Source organism: Lissotriton helveticus, chromosome 11 (genome assembly GCF_964261635.1).
Source record: "Lissotriton helveticus chromosome 11, aLisHel1.1, whole genome shotgun sequence".
NCBI lineage: Eukaryota > Metazoa > Chordata > Amphibia > Caudata > Salamandridae > Lissotriton > Lissotriton helveticus.
In genome coordinates, this window is record NC_136072.1 from 416,631,364 (window position 1) to 416,651,616 (window position 20,253).

Genomic DNA, 20,253 nt, shown 5'->3' on the forward strand with positions numbered 1-20,253 from the left:
GACTGCACAACTATGGCTGCTGATATCGTAGAACTGGTGTATGCTACAAAGTCCTTGGTAAGGGTGATCTGTTCCGCGGATCGGGACAGTTGTCGTTCCAGAAGTTCATTTCTCACAGCAGTTCTGGTTTTGACTCTAGGGTTGGGCTAAGTTAGGTCCTGGAGATGCTCTGCTTGTAACTCAATTTGAGAATAGCTTTTACTCCTGCAGTACATCGCTGCTCTGTAGAAGGTGCGAGAGTGTATCACATCTTTTTTTAAATTTACAACCTTGTGGGTGAACCTGTTTCCCATTCAGATCTTTGTACAGTTTAAAGAACAGTGAGGAAATAATACAGAATAAACCTTTCTGCCCCTCCTAGGCTGCCCGGCAGAATTCCCAAAGGGGAAGGTGGCCAACAGCAGCAGCTTCCCTTTTGTAAATGGGACACCACGTCCTTTGGGGAGACTGTAACTTTTCAATGGTTAGCGATTGCCATCAAACATCATTGATACATTTCATATTTACGATTCGGAATAAGTCGTCAAGTACAGGCTTTACCAGTTTGTAGAATGGGTTTAATACATGGTACAACACTGTTTCGCACTTGCGAACCCTGTGATTTTGCGAGTTGCAAAATGAAGGAAGTAATCCACGTCATCTATTCCTTGCACTAGCCAAATAGGAAGAATTGTTAAGTGAAACGAAGAAACCATTCAAATGTATGTGCTGCAATATGTTCACCCGCCATGTCACAATGCTAAGTTATCCTTGTAATTTAATTTGTTCTTTCTAGGCACAGCACAGGAATATGGGGGCATCATACGACATGGAGCAAAACTCCTCTTTGCCTTCGCAGAAGCTACGGTGCCAAAGATCACAGTCATCACACGAAAGGTGATGCAAGTGGAAGGGGTGGTGCCTTTTGTGGCCTTTGAATTCAATAAATATTGTATATATTATATTTTAGATACATGTATGAAGCGCTGTGGAATCGCCCGCAAATGTATAAACTAGTCCTAATAGCATCTGCTACTCTAATTGGGTCAACGACCATGGATGAGGACTTGTGTCGCTCTAGATTTGGTGAGTGTAGATTAAGATGTTATTTTGCTGGAGACCAAGTGATTTTACCCTGTCTTGTTACTGGGTTTTCAAGAGTTCTTCTCTGCCATATTGTTAAAAACAATATTTCACAGTCTTTTATTCCTCTATTTTTGCAAATACCTGTTCAGAAATATTATTTACTCTGTGGGATTAGCTGAATCCTCACAGAAAATAACTTTGGTGCTGCTGCTTCTCCCTTCAGCAGACATAATTTAGTTGATAGTAGGCATTAGGAGATATGGCTGAGACATGGGCTTGAGACTAATAGAACAGTAGACGTAGAAAATATCTGTGATATGCCATAGAATTCTATTTTTGGCAAGATGATGGTAACTTCACTGGAGGATACAGAACATTGCAGCTGCTGTAGGTTTGTGGGAGTACGTGGGAAATGTTTATTGTCAGAATAAGACCAAATGTACTTCAAGTAATGCATAACATCTTCAGCAGTAGTGGCAGGTACAATTTTAAACTGTGAGGCTTTAAAACCTGCCTGAATTTACTCAGACCGAATGAGTGAAGCAAGGGAGCCCAAGCAAGTACTGTAAGAAGGAATTGGAGGCGTTCTCCCCCCTGCAAAATTCTATGTTAAAATAGAGGATACAATTTTACATTTTATACCACATTTCGCCAAATAAACTGTCACATGCTTCCAGATATCCTGCAGCTTTCTGCTCTCCTCCCTCCTCACCATGTTCGCAGCCCATCTGATATTGTTTATTCTCTTGTGTTCTTTCGTCTCTTTTTGCCCTCAATCTCCACTTTACCCATTTTCACTATTTTTTCCAGTTCATTCCTGCTTTTAATTTGTCCTTCGCCTTTCAATGTCTTACTTCTTCTTCGCTCTTTCCATCATTTTCACTTTCTTCCTCTGCCTTTGACCTAACTGCCTATCTCTTCCTTCCAGTCTCGTTTCCACTCCACTTTTGATCTAACGTACCTCCACAGGAACTCTCTTTTGTTTTCACCAGCTTTTCTCACTAGCTTTTCAGTTCCATATTTTTCACAACCACCTTCCTCATTTGCTCTCATGGCTGTTACCGGCACTCCTGTGCTCTTGTACGACACCAGAAATATTTGCATGTATTTTTGCACCTCATCTAAAAACATTTAGCTCTCCTATAAATAGAAAACATTTATGTCTGGATAGCCAGGAATGTCAATGGGTACAATACGCTCACCCAATGATGCCCAATCCATGGTAACGAGTTGAGTAGATATACTTTACAATTATTTTGTTCTAGTATATATTTATACACACCACAATTATATTTCACAATATATATGCTTGGCGCAATGAGGGTGGAGTATGCAGTATTCAAAGATGAATTGTATGTATTCCATGTACAGGTGCAATCATTGTACTTGTTACTGCATACAATTACTTATCAGTCATCTGCATATCATCAATGTAATTTATAAAATCATTACACAAATGGTGCTCTCAGTGAGGAAGGGAGAGGGGGTGAGGAGTATGTGAGCAGCACCTTTCGGTAAAGAGCATTTCAAATTGTGTAGTACGGACTTGTCTGCATAAAGGAATGGTGGCATGGGTTAAAATAAAGATTAGGTGAACAAAAAAAGAGAGTACTTTTAGTGTCCGACAATTGAAGGCCAGGTAGATCTTCGGTGGAAAAGGTGCAACATAGCTTGCGATCAAATGCAACTTCCACCAGCCTGGTAAATTAGGAATTATAATATTAATGCCTTAATTTAAAACAGACTCCAGTACTTTACACCCACCTTCCTACCCTTCACGCAGCCTGTAGGCGACCCTCCTCCCACCTAAAGTCACAAGTAAAACAAACAAAGCGGGATCGGGCACATGGGAGAACTCACTGCACCAAGCAATTAAAAGAGCGTTACACTCCATGAAGTCGGTAAATAAAGATTTGTTTGTCCGCTCCCTACTGGAATCCTTCTCATCCCCTTGCAACATTAACTTGCTCTGACCTCACAAAATGTGGGTGGAGCCCATTGTTCACATCCTGCCAAATACCACCCCTACTCCCACCTCACCATCAAAGGCATGTCCTGCCTTCTGCTATTCTAAGCTTTGGGACTCTGCTGACTCCAATACATGCTCCACTAAATCTAGCCTCACCCACCCCCGATGCCACTGTGCTAGTCTGTGCCTCAAGAGCAGGGCTCGAGTCGGGTTACCATGCAGGTGGATGGCGTCCCCCCACTTATTTACCGGGAGCTCGATAACTGGAGCAAATGGAGCCACACATTCACTCTTTGGCCTCTCTGGGGCAATATCGGAGCCCATTCAGAACGCTGCTCACGCGCTGGCTTCTCTGATGCTGTATCGGTTACTGGACCCTTACTGAATTTACTTTCATCTTACGCTACTCATGTATTCCATTGGTCCTCCGACGGATCTTGCTCTGTGCTGAAAGGGGTTGTACATTCAGAGAATGGACAGTTACCCAATGAGGACCAGGAATAGGATAACTTTATCTAAACCCAATTTCAACAACTCCTAGATAAATCTTTCCCAATACATTGATAACCCAATTAATGTTCACTCTAAATTAATGATGAGACAGAACAGCAGAATCAGAATAAATATTAAAGTTTGGTTATATAATCTAAAGGGTAAAGAACATTTGCATTCAATAAAGTGGCATAGACCACTAATAATTAATTAGTAAAGAATTTCATGAAATATACCAAGCCTCTGAGATCCAGTGAGAATAAGTTGAGGAAAACGTCCTCAGCCGAGGCAGATTCTTATCACATACAGCGTACATCTCGATAGAGATGGGTAGCCAGGAAGAGCCTGAGTAAAGACTCACAGGAGAGTTCAGCAAGGCTCCAAGTAGCCAGTCAAGTTCATCAAGACAGTGATCTGTCTCAGTTTGCGGCTGTAACAGCAAGAGTCCAGCAACATGACCCCCTTCATCCGAAAGGTTCAATCTGGGTCCAATCTGCAATCAGGATACTGTCAGCAGTAACGAGCCCATGTTCCCAAAGTCTCAGAAACCAGTAGCGCAATAGGACAAAGAAGCTGTTATACTGGAACAGTTCCGGGGTGACACCCCTTAACATCACCTCAATCTGACAGACCATTCATTTCATTGGTGAATCCGCAATAGAGTGATGGTGATGTGGCAAAAAGAAAACACAAATCCGGAAATGTTAGGTGAATCAATTATGCAGTTCCTTAGATCATGCCTAAGACTCATTGAACAATAGTGCGTTTAAAGGAATGCATAAAGGTTGAAAAGGACTCTTTCCCAGTCAGCTGTTCCATAGTGTTACAAAAATTGAAGCAAGTGCACGATTCAGTCCGAGAGATGTCAAAAGAAACAGTTATCACTTCAATACAGCTTGCAATATTGCAAGAAATTCTCATACGCTTTGAAAATGTTCAGTCCATAACTTCACTGGAATGGGAAATGAGGCCTACATGAAATTTGGGCTAATATACAAGATCATGTTAAATTGTGATTTTTACATTAATAGGAAACTAGTATGTGAATTCAAACTATGACAGAAATACACTCGTAAACATTTCATTCTAATCATAATTAATACATATCAATAAAATGTACAAATTTCTTTGTGTCAACATTAGTCATATAATAAAATGCATATAAATGTTTGTGTTATTCGACTAATACATATGTGAAGTTCATGCTAAAGAAGGTTTATGAGAGCACATCTAAATATAGTTGTGTAGCACCTACTTTTCTTTTGTCATTTTCGGCGTAAACATTATTACATGAAATTACATTATAGTTAATTTTCGCATGGAAACCAAACTAAATCATATTACATTTCTTTTAGTCTAATTAATTTCATATTCTTTATATGAAAATCAAATCAATTAGCAATAAAATCCATAACGTGAGATTTTTCTCCTACATTATTTTAACACACATAAATGAGTGAAAGTAGTATTTCATGATTATTAGTCATCTCAATTTAATGCATAGAATACCTCATCTATCTTTTCATCTGCATGCTTTTACGCTGCAGTAACTAAAATTCATATTGATGTCAATTTGCAAAAATGTGAAACTTTGCATACGTTCTCTGTGGTTTACACAGAAGTTGTCCTTATTTCTTTTATCAATATAATCGTTTGATGTAATCTCTGCTCGATCACTATTTTGGCTACAATAAAAATACAGAAAGAGTCCTCGTCCAGCGAGAGGGGTGAATATAGTGAGATAGTAAAACGAAGGTGAGGATGCCATCATGTGGAAGGCAAGCCTGCAGGAGCTGAGGTCACAGGACCTCAGAGCCTGAATATCCCTTTTATCCCCAAAGCTGTAAATGAGAAGGCAAGGTATTACGTGGATAGATGGAATCGCTGCAGACATATATCTGTCCTCACACACGAACTCACCTGAAGGGACGGGCTGCTGCAGTTATGGGGACTCAGGGAGATTCCCGCTGTTTCATGGACCTACGTTCGACCCACCTCACCTGGAGCTGGCTGCAACCTACAGTTACCCCACTTCCCCACGCCACCAGCCTCCCAGCGCCAGGACAGTGCCTGCTGGGACTTGGAGTCCATTGAATTTGACATGTGCTCCTATTGGTGTGACGACATCATTAGGGGGAGGGGACACAGCACCAGCAAGTATTTTACACAGGATGAGCGCTATGGGGTCGTATACTTAACAGCACAGGGCACTGAAGAAGGCGAGTGTGCCGAAATGCATCTGCCGTTGCTGGGGTGTTTGAAATAAAGGGTTCCTGCACTGCTTTCCCCTGTGGCCTCTGATCTTTTCCTCGTGAAGGGATTTTTCCGGATATATATATATATATATATATATATATATATATAATCTCCTACTGGTGGTCGCCAGTAGGTAGTTATAGTTAGAACCTAGTTACCAGAGGAAAATCGCCACATCCTATTCCCAATAACTTTGGCGCCGTTTGACGAATCTTCGCAAAATTTTCAAAACTCGTGGGTCGCTCCGGTCCGCTCCTATCTTGAAAGTTTCGGGGTGATTCGGCAAGCGGGGTCCGAGAAAAAAGGGGGTCCCAAAACGTGTTTTATCCATGTTATTTTCCATAGGAAACTTTAGACACAGGTACAGCCCGTACTGCTGAACGGAATTACACCAAATTTGGCAAAAAGGTAGCCCTTAGTTCAGAAAGAACTCTTTTTATTAAATGGTGTAAATCCGTTCAGTAGTTGCTGAGAGAATCAAAATTTAAAAAATATCGATATATAGAGGTGCACAGGATCCGCGCACCCTCCCGATCACAAGCTTCATGCTAATTGGCTGTCCACACTCCAAACCAGGAAGTGTTGGTAGCCATCTTGTGCCTCGGTAGAACCGAGGCACAAGAAAACAGAAAAACTAAGGCGCAAAACAAGAAAAGGGAGCAGGGTAGAATCACCCGGACACCCTAGGCCTGCTTAGGGGGGTCCCACAGGAACCCCAAAAAATATAACTTTTTATAAATCTCGGAATGCGCGGAGGATCCCCAGTTCCTGCCGCAAAAATAAAAAAAACGAAGCGCGGGAGCTTTGTTATTAATTAGCCCCCGGGTGGGCCAAGTCCCGGGGGCATCTCCAAAAATGTTTGTGGGGGCCCACGGGGACCACTGTAGCCACGGGGTCCGCCACACCCGAGGCTTTTTAGAAATATTCGCGGGGGCACACAGCCCCCCCCCCAGCCCCGGGGACCGCCACCCTGGGGCTTCTTTTTAAATAAATAAATACCTGTGGGGGGGCTAGAGCCCCCCCACACGCCCCGGGGACCGCCACTTCCCAGGGGCACTAATATGTAAATTTGGTAGTCCGTTACGGAGCCCCTGGGGACCACCACTTCCCCGGGGCTTTAACAATTTTGGGAGGGGGGCAGCGCGGCCCCCCATCCTGGAGCCCTTTCATGGCGCTGGGTACTGCCACCACCCAGGGCCGGCTCCTGCAGTTTCCCGGGGTGCCCAGGCCCATCACCGGCCAGTTGGAGGCAGGATTAGCCATCACTTCCTCCACTGGCAATCCATCACGTCAGACAGGTGGGTTTTGCAAATCCTCAGAACGGGCTACTCCCTCCTCTTCGAGACGAATACTCCCTCCATGTCACCGTCTTATGAACTCATATCGGAGCATCATTTGGCACTTTGCCAGGAAGCCTCAGCTCTCTTGGCCAAGGGAGCCATAGAGAGGGTCCCTGCACCAGAAGTAGGTTGTGGTTGCTATTCCCGTTACTTTCTGGTGCCCAAGAAGGGCAAATGCCTGAATCCTATTCTAGACCTCGGGGCCTTCAACTGCTTCCTCTGGAAGGAGAAGTTCAAAATGCTCACGTTGGCTCAGGTCATGTCTGCCCTCGACCCCGGAGACTAGATGGTGGCGTTGGACTTGCAGGACGCTTATTTCCATATTCCAGGCTTGCCAGCCCACAAACGCTATCTACGGTTCACGATGGGCCACAAGCACTTTCAGTTCACAGTGCTCCCCTTTGGCCTTACAGTGCCCCTTTGTGTGTTTACGAAGGTGATAGCGGTGGTCGCAGCTCATCTGTGCAGATTCGGGGTTCCAGTCTTCCCCATCTCGAGGACTAGTTGTTGAAGGCGGGATCGCTCCAGGCTGTCGTCTCCCACCTCCAGACTACGGCAGACCACCTGCACTTGCTGGGGTTCACTACAAACATGCCGAAATTCCACCTGATTCCCCCTCAGATGCTCCCTTTCATCTGAGCTGTTCTGGACACAGTGCAGTTTTGGGCTATCCTCCTGAGCACTGAGTCCGGGATATTCGGGCTATGATACCGATGTTTAAGCCTCTATCCCGGATTTTGGTGAGAATTGCTCTGAGGCTGCTGGGCCTCATGGCCTCCTGCATTCTGCTAGTGGATCTTGCTAGATGGCATATGCGGGCTCTGCAGTGGGACCTGAAGTTCCAGTGGGCGCAGCATCAGGGGGATTTTTCTGATTATATTTAGGACCCAGAGGGAACTGCACAACAACTGCAGTGGTGGGGTGGCTAACAAACCAAGTTGGGTCCAAGATATATCCCTCTCCCTTCCCCAACTAGATCTAACAGTGGTGACAGATGCGTCAGTCCTGGGATGGGGCGGCCATCTGGGAGAGGCAAAGATCAGAGACGTTTGGTCTCCGGCGGAATCCGGGGTCCTTATCAACCTGAAAGCATTCCCTCCCTCTCTCAAAGTAAAAGTGGTGCAGGTGTTCACAGACAACACCTCTGCCATGTACTGCAACAAATAGAGCGGGGTGGGGTCGTGGACCCTTTGCCAGGAGGCTCTTCGCCTCTGGACATGGCAGGAACATCAGGGCATGATCCTGTTGGTTGAACACATGGCAGGTTCTTTGAATGCCAGGGCGGACAAACTCAGCCATCGGTGTGTGGTTGATCACGAAGGGCATCTTCATTCAGAGGTGATGCAAGGTCCCTTTCAGTGGTGGGTAAAGCCTTGGTTAGATCGGTTTGCCACCGAAAGGAACCTGCAATTTTGGCAGTATTGCACGATGGAGTTTCCAAGGCGGCACTCGCTCAGCGACTCTTTTCACCGCAAGTGGAACTGCAGCCTTCTGTACGCCACTTCTGCCCCGAGTGCTCAAGAAGATCAAGTGCGACCGGGCCAAGGTTATCCTTGTGGCTCCGGACTTGGCACAAAGAGTCTGGTACTCTTAGCTTCTGAGCATGGCCATTGATCCTCCGATCTGACTGCCCCTTCAGGAGGATCTTCTGTCGCAGCAGCAGGGGACAGTTCTCCATCCGAACCTGTCCAGTCGCTACCTTCTTGCATGGAGATTGAGCGGCGACAGTTGTCAGCTTTTGACCTTCCGCCGGAAGTTTGTAATGTCATCTTGGCAGCCAGGCATCCCTCCACTTAATCAGTATACGCCTGTAGATGGAACAAGTTTGTGGCATGGTGCACAGCAAAGGCTGTGGATCCTCTTTTTGCCCCTCTTTTTCAGAGGTCCTTTTGTATATACTTTCTTTGGCACAGCAGGGCTCTGCTCTGGGCACTCGCAAAGGTTATCTTGCAGCTATCTCTGCTTTTCTCCAGCTGCCAGATCAGCCATCCTTGTTCAAGTCTCCTATTGTTAATAGGTTCTTTAAGGGTATTACTCCTCTGTTTTTTCCATTTCCTTTTTTTAATGCCCCAGTGGGACTTGAATCTTGTTCTCACATACCTTATATGTGCTCCCTTCCAGCCTCTTCATAACTGTCATCGCAGGGTCCTCACTTTCAAAACTGCCTTCCTTGTGGACATCATCTCTGTTTGCAGGGTGTGACCTTCAAGCTCTGTCTTCCAAGTCTCCTTTCTTCTTTGTGCTTCCGGACAAAGTGGTACTTGGAACGAGGCCTTCATTTCTTCCTAAAGTGGTTACACTATTTCAAGTAGGACAATCTATCACCTTGCCCACGTTTTCTCACCTCCGCACCCTTCCAAGGAGGAAGAGAGACTCCACCGTCTGGACCCTAAACGTGCGCTGTCATTCTACCTTTACCGCACCAAAGATTTCAGAGTGGATGATCAACTCTCTATTGGATATGTAGGTGCCAAGAAAGTATGGGCTGTTCTAAAACGTACCATCTCTCGCTGGGTAGTCCTTTGCATAAAGATCTGCTATGATTCAGCTAAGAAGGATCTTCCGGTGGGGTTGCGTGCTCATTCTTCTAGGGCTACAGCAGCGACCACTGCATTGGTACGTGGAGTCCCACTCCTTGATATCTGCCAGGCGGCAACATGGGCATCTCTGCACACGTTTACAAGACATTACTGCCTGGACAGCCAAGTCCCGAGGGACGGCTATTTTGCCTGTTCGTTCCTCCAGGACTTTCTTGTCTGAACTTGGTTCGTATCCCATCCACCGGGGATGGAATTGCTGGGGTATCCATTCTAAAGGTAAGGAATCTACAACTAACTGTCTTTTTCAAATGAACAAGTTATTTTCCTTCGGCAGCGATGTATCTGTAAGTGACATAGGTTAGTTGTAGATGCCTTACTGCCCCACCCATCCTCTCGCTCTGTGAACTGATTTCTAGGGATAGGAACTCCCATTCAGAGCACTTGTTGTGGTGTACGAGTGGTCAGTGTCTTGCATGGCTCTGCATTGGAAAGTCATGTCGGAACTGACAGCGCGCATGGGCGGCATCTAAGTAGGCACAGCAACGTCATCCCGGCGACCAAGACGCCACCTACCTGCGCACAGGGGTACTGCTAAAGAAAAAACTCCGGATCCAGACTGTCGCCAGGGCGAAATTCTAAAGGTAAGGAATCTACAACTAAGCTATGTCGCTTACAGATACATCGTTATACTTGTTCATTAGGCAGAGGAGGAAGAGAACTGTCAAGAGGAATTAGAAGAGCTGTTTTTCATCAATACTTTTCGTATTAGGGAATGTTCCCCTGAATATAGCTCTATGTATCTTAACATTAACATCCTCTTATGCATTAGAGAATTGTATTTTATATATGCTAGAAACTGCACTATGGGAATTTTATATATGTTCTCCTTTACACCCTTACAACTTTGTTTATTAGTACTGTTGTTCCTTGTGACATCGTGTATTGCACTCTGTTTGACCTGTGAATGTGATCTGCCATGTATAGGCTCAGCAATCACAGTCCGTGTATCTTAATTTGCGGTCTAGGCCTACGGAGGTGCCTATGATGTCATGAGCTCCAAACACTTGCGTGGTGATGCAAATTATGCCTGGCCCACTGCTGAAGTTGCTGTCATGGGTGCCAAGGTAAGCCTTTCCCTGCAGAATTTCACCCTGTCTGTGACCACTGTTCTGTGCTCTCCTGTAAGATCTACTCTCCACTTCGTGGCTCCTCAAATGATAATCCTATATTAAATGAAAAGTTGTCAGAACAATGTGCAAATAACAGCATGTGGCGCCAACAACCTACCTGTGAAAGACAAGGATTCTTCTTTCCAAGCAATAGACTAATTGTTACGCACAAATATCCAAGCGAGCAAAACACCTCTGAATTGATTGAGACGTGACTTGGTTAAAAATGTCTTGTTAAAGAAATTCTGTTACATTTGTACTATTCTGAACTTTTGTTCCAAGGCAAAGAAGCTGAAATGTGCAATTTCTCTTCTAATTGATATATCTATAGTTTCTGCTTTTACCCATCTGCCGAACTTTCATTCTGGGATGAAATCCCTCCATGAAGGGCTATTTGTAAATTGCAGTGAGGGATGAATCGTTTCTACTGCACTTGTAACTAAATGCTTTTACCTCGTATATCGTCATTGTCAATTGGTTATCGTCTGTTAATGAGCAATAACAAAAGAAAATTGAGAAAATTAACAACGGAAGGCCAAGTATTGCAATGTTAGGGAAATTAATTTGGCTTCCGACAAGGACTCTAATTTTGAAAGATTCACATTCATGTTTTACGAAGATCCTTTTCGGTGACTTTGGTGACATCAGTGAAGTTCCCTTTACGAAAAAGATACGACTTTTGACTTTAAATTGTCCTCACAAACCTACGGTCTCATACCATTTTTGTTGACGTAATCTGAAAAATCTGCTTCATTTCTATTTGATTTTTAAGTTTATCTATGTACTTCCACCACTTGATTTACTTTTTTTCTCTCCGCTTCTAAACATATTTAACTCCAGAGACCGCCAAGTGTTAGATAGAGCCAAATGGGGCAATTGTGGAAGAACATCCGTCCGCAGCATGTTGCTGCAGTTGAAGTGAATGATACATACCTGCCCACGGGGAACATCACTTACAACGAATTTTTTACAACGCACTACCATTACATCGCAACCATTACAACGCAAACCATTACAACGCAATGCGCTGGGGGGCGCTCTAGGATAGGGAATGTATTTAATATACTATCCAACACCTTCCCTGCTATCCACGGGGACTGGAGTTGGAATAGTAAATTAAATAATTCACTATCCAGCGCCTAAAAGCATTATGCGTTGTAATGGTATGCGATGTAAAAAACGCGTTGTAAAGGCATGCGATGTAAAAGCATGCGTTGTAGTGACACCAATCCCTGCCCACATGGTTGTTTGCACGCCAAATGTAATACGCAGTATCTCGTATTCACTACTAATTCAGAGTACATCTAAATCGGAAAATATCCAGCTGGCAGAACTGATTGTTCAAATACTGTAAAAGTTAGAGATGTCTTTTATAGGCAAACTAGCCTGGTTAATTTTTTTTTTGTTGAAAACATATTTTTATTGGTTTCATATGTCCAAATTACACTATTCGTAACCATTCACCATCATCTTATGTCAAGCATCCCAATATTCCTCCCCCAACTTATCACACATGGACCATCCAGTAGTATATTGATGCAATACAATAGTACATTGATGATTTATACGTAATTATACTATAGATCTCAATTTTGCAGTCTTAAATCTCATACTAGACTACCCCCAAACCCTAATATGTCGCCCTCCCTCCCCACTGGTGTGTGTTGCTGTGAGCATCCTTTCCAGACTCATGTCGTGATGAAGCTACTACTAAAAGCATCCCACAATGTACCTGTAGTTGCAAGAGGACTTTATGGCACCCAGTTCGCTTCTCCTACTCTTCCACCTGATAAAGATTGTATCAATGTCTCCCATGTGTTTGCGGAATCTAGTTCCTTTTCATTATTTAGACGTCGCGCCTGCTGATATCTAAGGATACTCACTGCTTGCCCATTTTAAAAACTCAGCCTTCCATCTCTTGCTATTAGGGCCGTCTTTCGATTTCCAATGCCTCGTTATTTCGCTCTTCTAGCAGTAGCCCCATATCTACGAATTTGCTTGTCGCCTTGGTCTTGGGTGTGTGAGGGAACTAGTGCAGTATGCATGTTTCTATGTCAAAAGTTAATTGTCGCTCAATGGTCCTATTCAGTGTTTCTCCTACTTCCTCCCAGTAGACCAATAATTTAGGGCACTCCCAAACATATGTTCCAGCTCTACCCCTTCGCCCGCGCACCGGGGGCACGCTGCCTCCTCCACTTTAAAATACTTCCTAATCCTACCCGGTGTTAACTATGCCCTGTGTAGTATATATAAAAGGCACCAGCTGAAATCTTGCGTTCCTCGTGCTTTTCCAAGCCCTACGCATTATCTGTTCCCATGCTGTCTCCGGTATGGGCTTCCTGATCCCCGCTTCCCATTTTACCCTTAATGTGTCCGGTGGTGCCAACCCTTCATTCAGCATTCTAGAATACAGACATGTGACCGCCTTTAAAGTCCCAGCCGCTATCATTATAAATTGGCATGCCTTTGTTGTTTTAGGTTCTGTGAGCCCTTCTCTCCACTGTGCCCATAGTGCATAGACCAGCGCGGCGTCTATTAAAAATCCTCCTTTAGGCAGATCGTACCTCGCTTGCAATGCTTGGTAAGGTAACAGTTCCCCTTCCTCATATAGATCCCCAATTACCTGGATCCCTGCCTGTTCCCAGTCCTGTAAAGACGTCCAATCGTCTCTGTGGGGTAACGCTGTAGCCATCCCCAACGGGAGTTCGGGCGCATAGGGATGTACGACTCCCGCCCTACGCTGTGAACGATTCCAGCACAGTCTCTAAGTCTTTTCCTCCATGGAGTGATCCCTAAGGTCCAGCTTTTGTTGCATGACTATGAAGGTTATGATATGGCGTGGTATCCCCCTGCCTCTCAGGTACTCAGGGCCTTTAAATTCCCTCGCCACTGCCTGCGTCAATACCTGTAGCTGGGCCGCCAAATAGTACAGTTTGAAATCGGGGACTGCCAGGCCACCCTCTGCCTTTGGTCTTATCAGTGTCGCTTGGGCCACTCTCCGTCTATCAGACCCCCATAGGAACCCCACAATCAAGGATTTCAATGATTTAAATATCGAGCACGGTATCCAGACAGGCAACGTTCTAAAAACTATAACAGCCTAGGCAGTGCCACCATTTTTAATAGAGCTATCCGACCCGTTACAGATAGCGGGAGAGTAGCCCAAAAGACCATGCTACCCTTCAATGTTATCACGCATCTCCCCACATTCCCTTCCAGCATATCATTGGCCCTATGATAGATATGTACACCCAGGTATGCTAGGCAGGTCGGTTCCCACCGCACTTCCCTAGATGTGATGGGTGGTAGCTCCCCGGGCCTCGCCGGAAACAGACATGTCTTGGTCCAATTCACCCGTAGGCCTGAAATATCTCTGAATTCTGACCGCAAGCTCGCCGCCCCCTCCAGTGCACTCCCTGCATCCTCCAGAAACATCAACAAATCGTCAGCATTCAGCGAAATATACTGCTGATCTCCCCTGTACAACAGGCGTCATAGCTCTCTCCCAATCTAGTTCTTGCCGCCAGTGGTTCTATGGCTAGGGCAAACAATAAGGGGGAGAACCAACACCCCTGTCTCGTCCCACGGGCCACTCGGTATTGGGGTGATATCAATGCTCCCACCTTCACTCTAGCCACTGCGGATGTGTATAGCACCATTGTCCAGGTCACGAAGTCGTCTCCTACTCCAAAGCGTCCTAGCGTCTTATACAAATACAGCCATTCCAAACTATCAAAGACTTTCTCTATGTTCACTGAAAGCACCATAGGTTTCAGTGCACCCGGTTGATCCTCTTCTAATATCCTCACCAATCTCCGCACATTAGAGGCTGTGTCCCTTGTCGGGATAAACCCAGCCTGATCCTCATGGATCAGAGCAGTCAGGTGCTGCAAGAGGCGAGTTGCCAATATCGTGCTCAAAATCTTGTAATCAGTAGTCAGCATTGATAACGGGCGATAGAAGGCTGTATCTGTTCCTTCGCGGCCAGGCTTTAATAGCGGGATTACGAGTGCTTCCCGCATTGATCCAGGGAGTTGACCTAGTTCTTTCGCCATTCTATATACCTCCAACAACCTCGGAGCCAATAAGTCCACATATTGCCAGTAGAACTCTACAGGCAATCCGTCTACTCCCGGTGTTTTATTACGGGCCATGTGCTTGATAGCACTCCTAATTTCCTCCATCGTTATTTCACGGCCCAAGCATTTCGCTTGTTCCTCTTCTAACTCTGGAAGTAAAATCCCACCCAGAAAGGGGTCGATTTCTGAGTCCCCAGCCACCAACGAGCTCCTATACAATGCCTCACAGTACTGCAAGAATCTGTTTAAAATCTCACGTTGGGTAAACACCGCTTCCCCATCTCCATCTTCTAGTGCTAATATTGGTGTGCCCCGCTTCGTCGGATTGGCCAACCAAGCTAGTAATGTCCCCGCCTTATCCCCCTCAGAGTGTACTTTTATGATCAAAGCAACGTAGTCTCTCTATCTCTGCTGCCACCTCTTCTTTAGCTGCAACTACCTCTGCCTGCACTTCAGGATGTCCAGGCCTTGCTAGTTCCGCCTTTCTTAATCTACCCTCGGCTCGGTCTACGTCCTGTAGTAGTGCCTTCCTCACCCCTACATGTTTACCATTGCAGTGCCCCTGTATTACCACTTTAAAGGAATCCCATTCCATTGCTCTTGTGGACGCCGTGTCAGCATTCTCTGTAAAGTAATGTGTAATCCCTTCATCTACTTCCCTCTGAAAAATCGGGTCATCTAATGTTTCAGGTCGTAGTCGCCAAGTGGGGATGGCAGACATTGCCCTGGTGAGATATTCAGTGTGCACTATGGATGCCACTATTAATGTGGAGCATAAAAGGTACATGCAGGTCATGCATCGCAGAGGAGTATGAGTAGTCCCGGTCATGTGGATGGTGTGTGCGCCACATGTCCACTAAGTTCCATCTGTTTTGCCACTCCAGCCTGCATTTAGCTAGTCTATGCACAGGGGAGTCCGCCAGTGGGGGGTGCGATCTATCTCGTGATACGTCCGCTATGGAATTAAAATCCCCTCCCCTCACTACAGAGCCTGTAAAGTAATGTGCTAACGTGCCAGCTAAACATTCTAGGAAGCACGCTTGGTCAATATTTGGTGCGTAAATGCTACAGAGCGCTATATCTCTACCGCGAAGTCTCCCTTCTACTGCTACAAATCTGCCTTCAGGGTCTATTGTCTGTTTCGTTACCTGGAAAGGAACCCCGGCCCTAATCCAGATCAATGTCTCCTGTGCAAACGCAGAGTATGCGGTGCTGAATACCTGTCTTCTCCATCTCCGTTGCAAAGCCATACCCTCTGCCTTGGTGAGGTGAGTTTCTTGAAGCAATGCTATGTGTATTCCTCTTCTGACTAAGTATGCATGGATCTTGTGGCGCCTTGTCATTGTGTGAAGTCCCCTCACATTCCAGGTAATACAACGTAAATCAGGTATCGCCCCCATCACTATAGTGCAACATCCGCATTTCAATTTGTACCCCCTGTAACCACACCGGTGAACCCCCTGACCCAACCTTTCTCCCAACTACCCAACATCCCCCCCCCCCCCCCCCCCCCCCCCAAGAACAGGACCTAGAACCAAACAGCTAGTCCCCATCCAAACCACTGCAACAATTAGCACACATCTAAGCCCACCAGCAGTTACTGAGGGCATGCCTTATGGGCAACGAGGGGAGCTCAGTGCCAACGGATGCCGCTTACAATCTGGACTCATACCCGCCCCGAAAACCCGAAATAAGAATACACCATACATTTTCCCCCAATCACCAGTTTTAGTCTCATTGAGCATCAACTAACAGTTCGAGCTTATCACTGCACATTTGAGACGGAGGGGTCCCCCCTCCCCCGTAGCATCCAACAACATTATCCCACCCCTGCAGCAGTGTCCACAATCCCTCTCACCATCCCCAGCAGTTTCATAAGAGCCTCACAGAGTTCAACCTTTATTAGTCTAGTAGCCCATCCGCTGTTGCTGGCGTGATCGGCGGCATCCGTATGCTGTCCGCTTCTGAGGTCTCAGATTCGGAGTGCTCTTTGTCCTTCTCTGAGTCCGTGCCTTCCGGGGATTGCATCATCCGATCTCCTGAGAAAGCAGATACTGCCTCCAGCACCCCCGCGGCTCTACCTCAGTTTGCGATGTTGAGGGCCTCCGCAGACCTCACCGCCTTTGTCGGAGTCTCTGTGATTTGCGCTGTTGAAGCCCTTCTGGGGTGTCTAGGGTCCTTCATCCCTGATCATCCTTTCCAGCTCTATAGGATTCCAGCCACATCCATGCTTCTTCCTGGGTTTCATGGAAGCAGGTCTTGCCATCTATGATTATTCTCAATTTATCTGGGAACAGCAAGGAATACTGAAGACCCTCTTCCCTCAGCTCTTTTTTAACTGACAAGAAGGATGAGCGGCGCCGTTGGCTCTCAAAAGTACAGTCCAGGAATAGGTTGACCTTGCTATTTCCGACGTGGAAAGGGCCATCAGTGCGCGCCTTTTGGAGTAGCAGATCCCTGTCTCGGAAGTGCAACAGGCAGGCTACCACCAGTCGTGGGGGTCGCTCCTGCTGCGGCGGTCTAGCTGGTACTCTGTGCGCTCGTTCCAAGGTATAAAAGGATGACAATCTCTCTGGGGCCACCACCGATTTCAACCAGTTCTCTAGGTACTGCACCATGTCCGATCCTTACGCTTTTTCGGGCAGACCCACTACGCGAATGTTATTCCGCCAATTTCTACTTTCGGCATCCTCAGCGCGCCTCACCAACGCCGCAACACGGTCCAAGGCGTTTGTCACTGTGACTTTTAGTGCATTCTGTGCTGGTTCTGCGTCCTGAATTGCCCCCTCCACCAGTTTCACACTGTCTGCTAGCTTGGAGTGGTCTGCTCTTAGGAGGCCAAGGCCCGTTGCCACCTGTGCGATATCTTGCTGAAGAGCAGTGCTGGAATCTGCAATCGCTGCCAGGATTTTATCGAATTGCTGCTGCATGATAGGGTCCCGAGGTGCCTCCTGCGCGTCTGGTTCAGCCTGGCCAGGGGGCTTGCTGTCCGAGAGCGGCTGCGCTCCTTCTTTCTTCCCTTTCAATTTCCCCATATTGAGGTCCGTCGGCGTCCACCCTATCAGCTTTTAGGGGTTTGGTCAAGTCGCACGCACCCAACAATGATCAGTCTTCAGAGCTATTGCGCGCGGTTCCGGGGGTCCGACCGTGTAGTTGTTTCCCCTCACATTTGTTGCAGAAGTCTAGTCTAGGGAACCACTATATCTCAGCTGTATTCATGTCATCTTCCCAACCTGAGGGCAGCTAACATCTCCACCCATCTTAGCGCACACCTGCTTGCTGTTGTTTCTGTGTGCAGTACCAACTTCAATGGCTCAGTATCGTAGCCCTCAGCAGAGGCACAAATGATAAGGCACCATTACCTGGGAACCCAAGTGGGACTAGCTCTCATCGTTGTTCTGAGCTTGGGCCAAGCTCCATCTGTCCTGATCAGTATCTTTGGCGCTGATAATAGTGGCACCCGGTCAGCTCTATGAGCTTAGTTAATCCCCAACCGCTCCGGCCCGTAGCAGTGCTTCACTTTGCGGGAGGCAAGTCATTCAGTGCCGTTCCCCCCCCCGGGCCTGCCGTATCGCACCGCACCTCCATGGACTTGTCCCTATCAGTCCTGCCCTCCTGCCGCTGTTTCACTGGGCGCCGGCTCTCCGCTGTCGGGCTCCTTCCCTGCTCAGGGCTCCCGCTGGGGGCCAACAGACTTTTCTGGGCAAGCGCTCACTCCCATGCCGCGGCTTGCACGACGTAGCGTCCCCGGGGTCCCGCGCCCACCTCCGCAGTCCGCGGCCCCAAGTCTCGCCATGCCCCACTCACCAGTGTGAGGTCGGATTCCTCCCGTGCCTCCGGTCCGTCTATTGCAGGCGCACCGAAGACACGCTTTTCCTGTTCGGTCCCAGGGGATGTAGTGATCTCCGCTCCCTCGGCGCCGGCTGCCGTGCTCCGTTGCTGCAGGCTGTTTCTATTCTGGGCTCATCCAGCGTGGGCCGAGTCTGCCCGCTCAGCTCACCGCCGCAGCTCCTATTTCGTGACCAGTGGGGCCCCAGCCGTCCCAATCTTCCGGTTTACCGAGCAATCGTCTCCCCTTCCGGCAAGCGGCAGCCTCCTTTTAATGCAGGCTCTGGGCCTCTCGTCTCCGTATCGCCGCCATTTTGTAGATGCCTCCCGCCGTCATCCCAAGCCGGGAGACCGCCAAAAGCTCTTTAATTTTGCTCAATACTGCAGCAGAACTGTGCCAGTACAGGCATGCTCCGCTTTCCGATCTTTTGGTGGCATCAGGGGGTCCAATGCATTGTTTAATCAGGATTATGTCGGGTTTGCTGGCGGAGCTCGTCGCTCACGCAGCTTTCCTCATCGGCCTCCAAGCCACGCCCCCCCCCCCCCCCCCCCCAAACTGGCCTGGTTCATACATCAGAACAGCATCTAATTGAGAGGAATTGATCCAATCAGGAGACTAAATGATTTGGGGTTTTCTGAAGGACATACGGTAGTTGGAATAATTAAGATTAGCCTTTGAATGATGTTGTCTTAAGGCGATTTACTATCTCCAAGAGGAGGATTAAGGGGGAATTTCTGGATGACTGTGTGACACAGGCATAAGAATAGTGAGCTCAGTGGTCTCCAGCACCTGCCTAACTGGGCTCTGGAACATCCAATCTGAACTTACTAGTAGAACTCTACCCTAGTTGCAAGTTAGCCCAAAGGTATAGGGAAGATATTTCTTGGGTCTGAGCCTTATTTATATGTGTGCTCTCAAAGGAAGATGCAACCCATTGAACTCATTCATTGGATTTATTCAGTATTATTTCCTAACTGTCTTTTAAAATTATGCAAAGAAATGGGCAACACATCCACAGTATTGCTTTTGAAACGAAGATGCGACACACTCGCACTCCTTCAGCAAAGGCCAATACATGGCTTAGGTTGTGCCTGGCAGGGTGATTGGGTGACTCAACATCTTCCAGGAGAAGGTGACTGGGGAAACACCCATCAGACACTTTTAGCACTTCGCCTATTGGGAGCTTAAACAGGAAGTTACTCAACAATTATTTTGGGTTTTAAGGAATAACTTGGAGACATCTTGAATCTGTGAAAAATGCAAGATGTCAAAGATTCACCTCCAAGTTAGTAGTGTTTCCTGGATGAGTGCTTTTACAGTAGATACAATTAATGTCTGTACTCTACTTCCAAAACCTCTGCTCCCCAAAACAGTATATTAATTTAGGATGTTGAGTGCAGGGCTATTTCACCTCGTTTAGAAATTTGCCAGCCTGTTCTTATGTTCACACTTTCAGGCCTTCTTTGTTCTTTGAGTTTCCTAACGCAAAGCTTACTAGTCAGGACTTTTCACTT

At 46.8% G+C, this 20,253-nt stretch overlaps 1 protein-coding gene across 2 annotated transcripts in view; it reads left to right on the forward strand.

The window, feature by feature from the left end:
• Positions 1–20,253, forward strand: part of PCCB (propionyl-CoA carboxylase subunit beta) — a 418,796-nt gene that overhangs the window by 337,488 nt on the left and 61,055 nt on the right. For both annotated transcript variants that reach the window (XM_078665880.1, XM_078665881.1), the window contains exons 12-13: positions 776–876; positions 10,688–10,786. In XM_078665880.1, the coding sequence (XP_078522006.1) occupies positions 776–876; positions 10,688–10,786 (200 nt within the window). The remainder of the gene's footprint in view (positions 1–775; positions 877–10,687; positions 10,787–20,253) is intronic.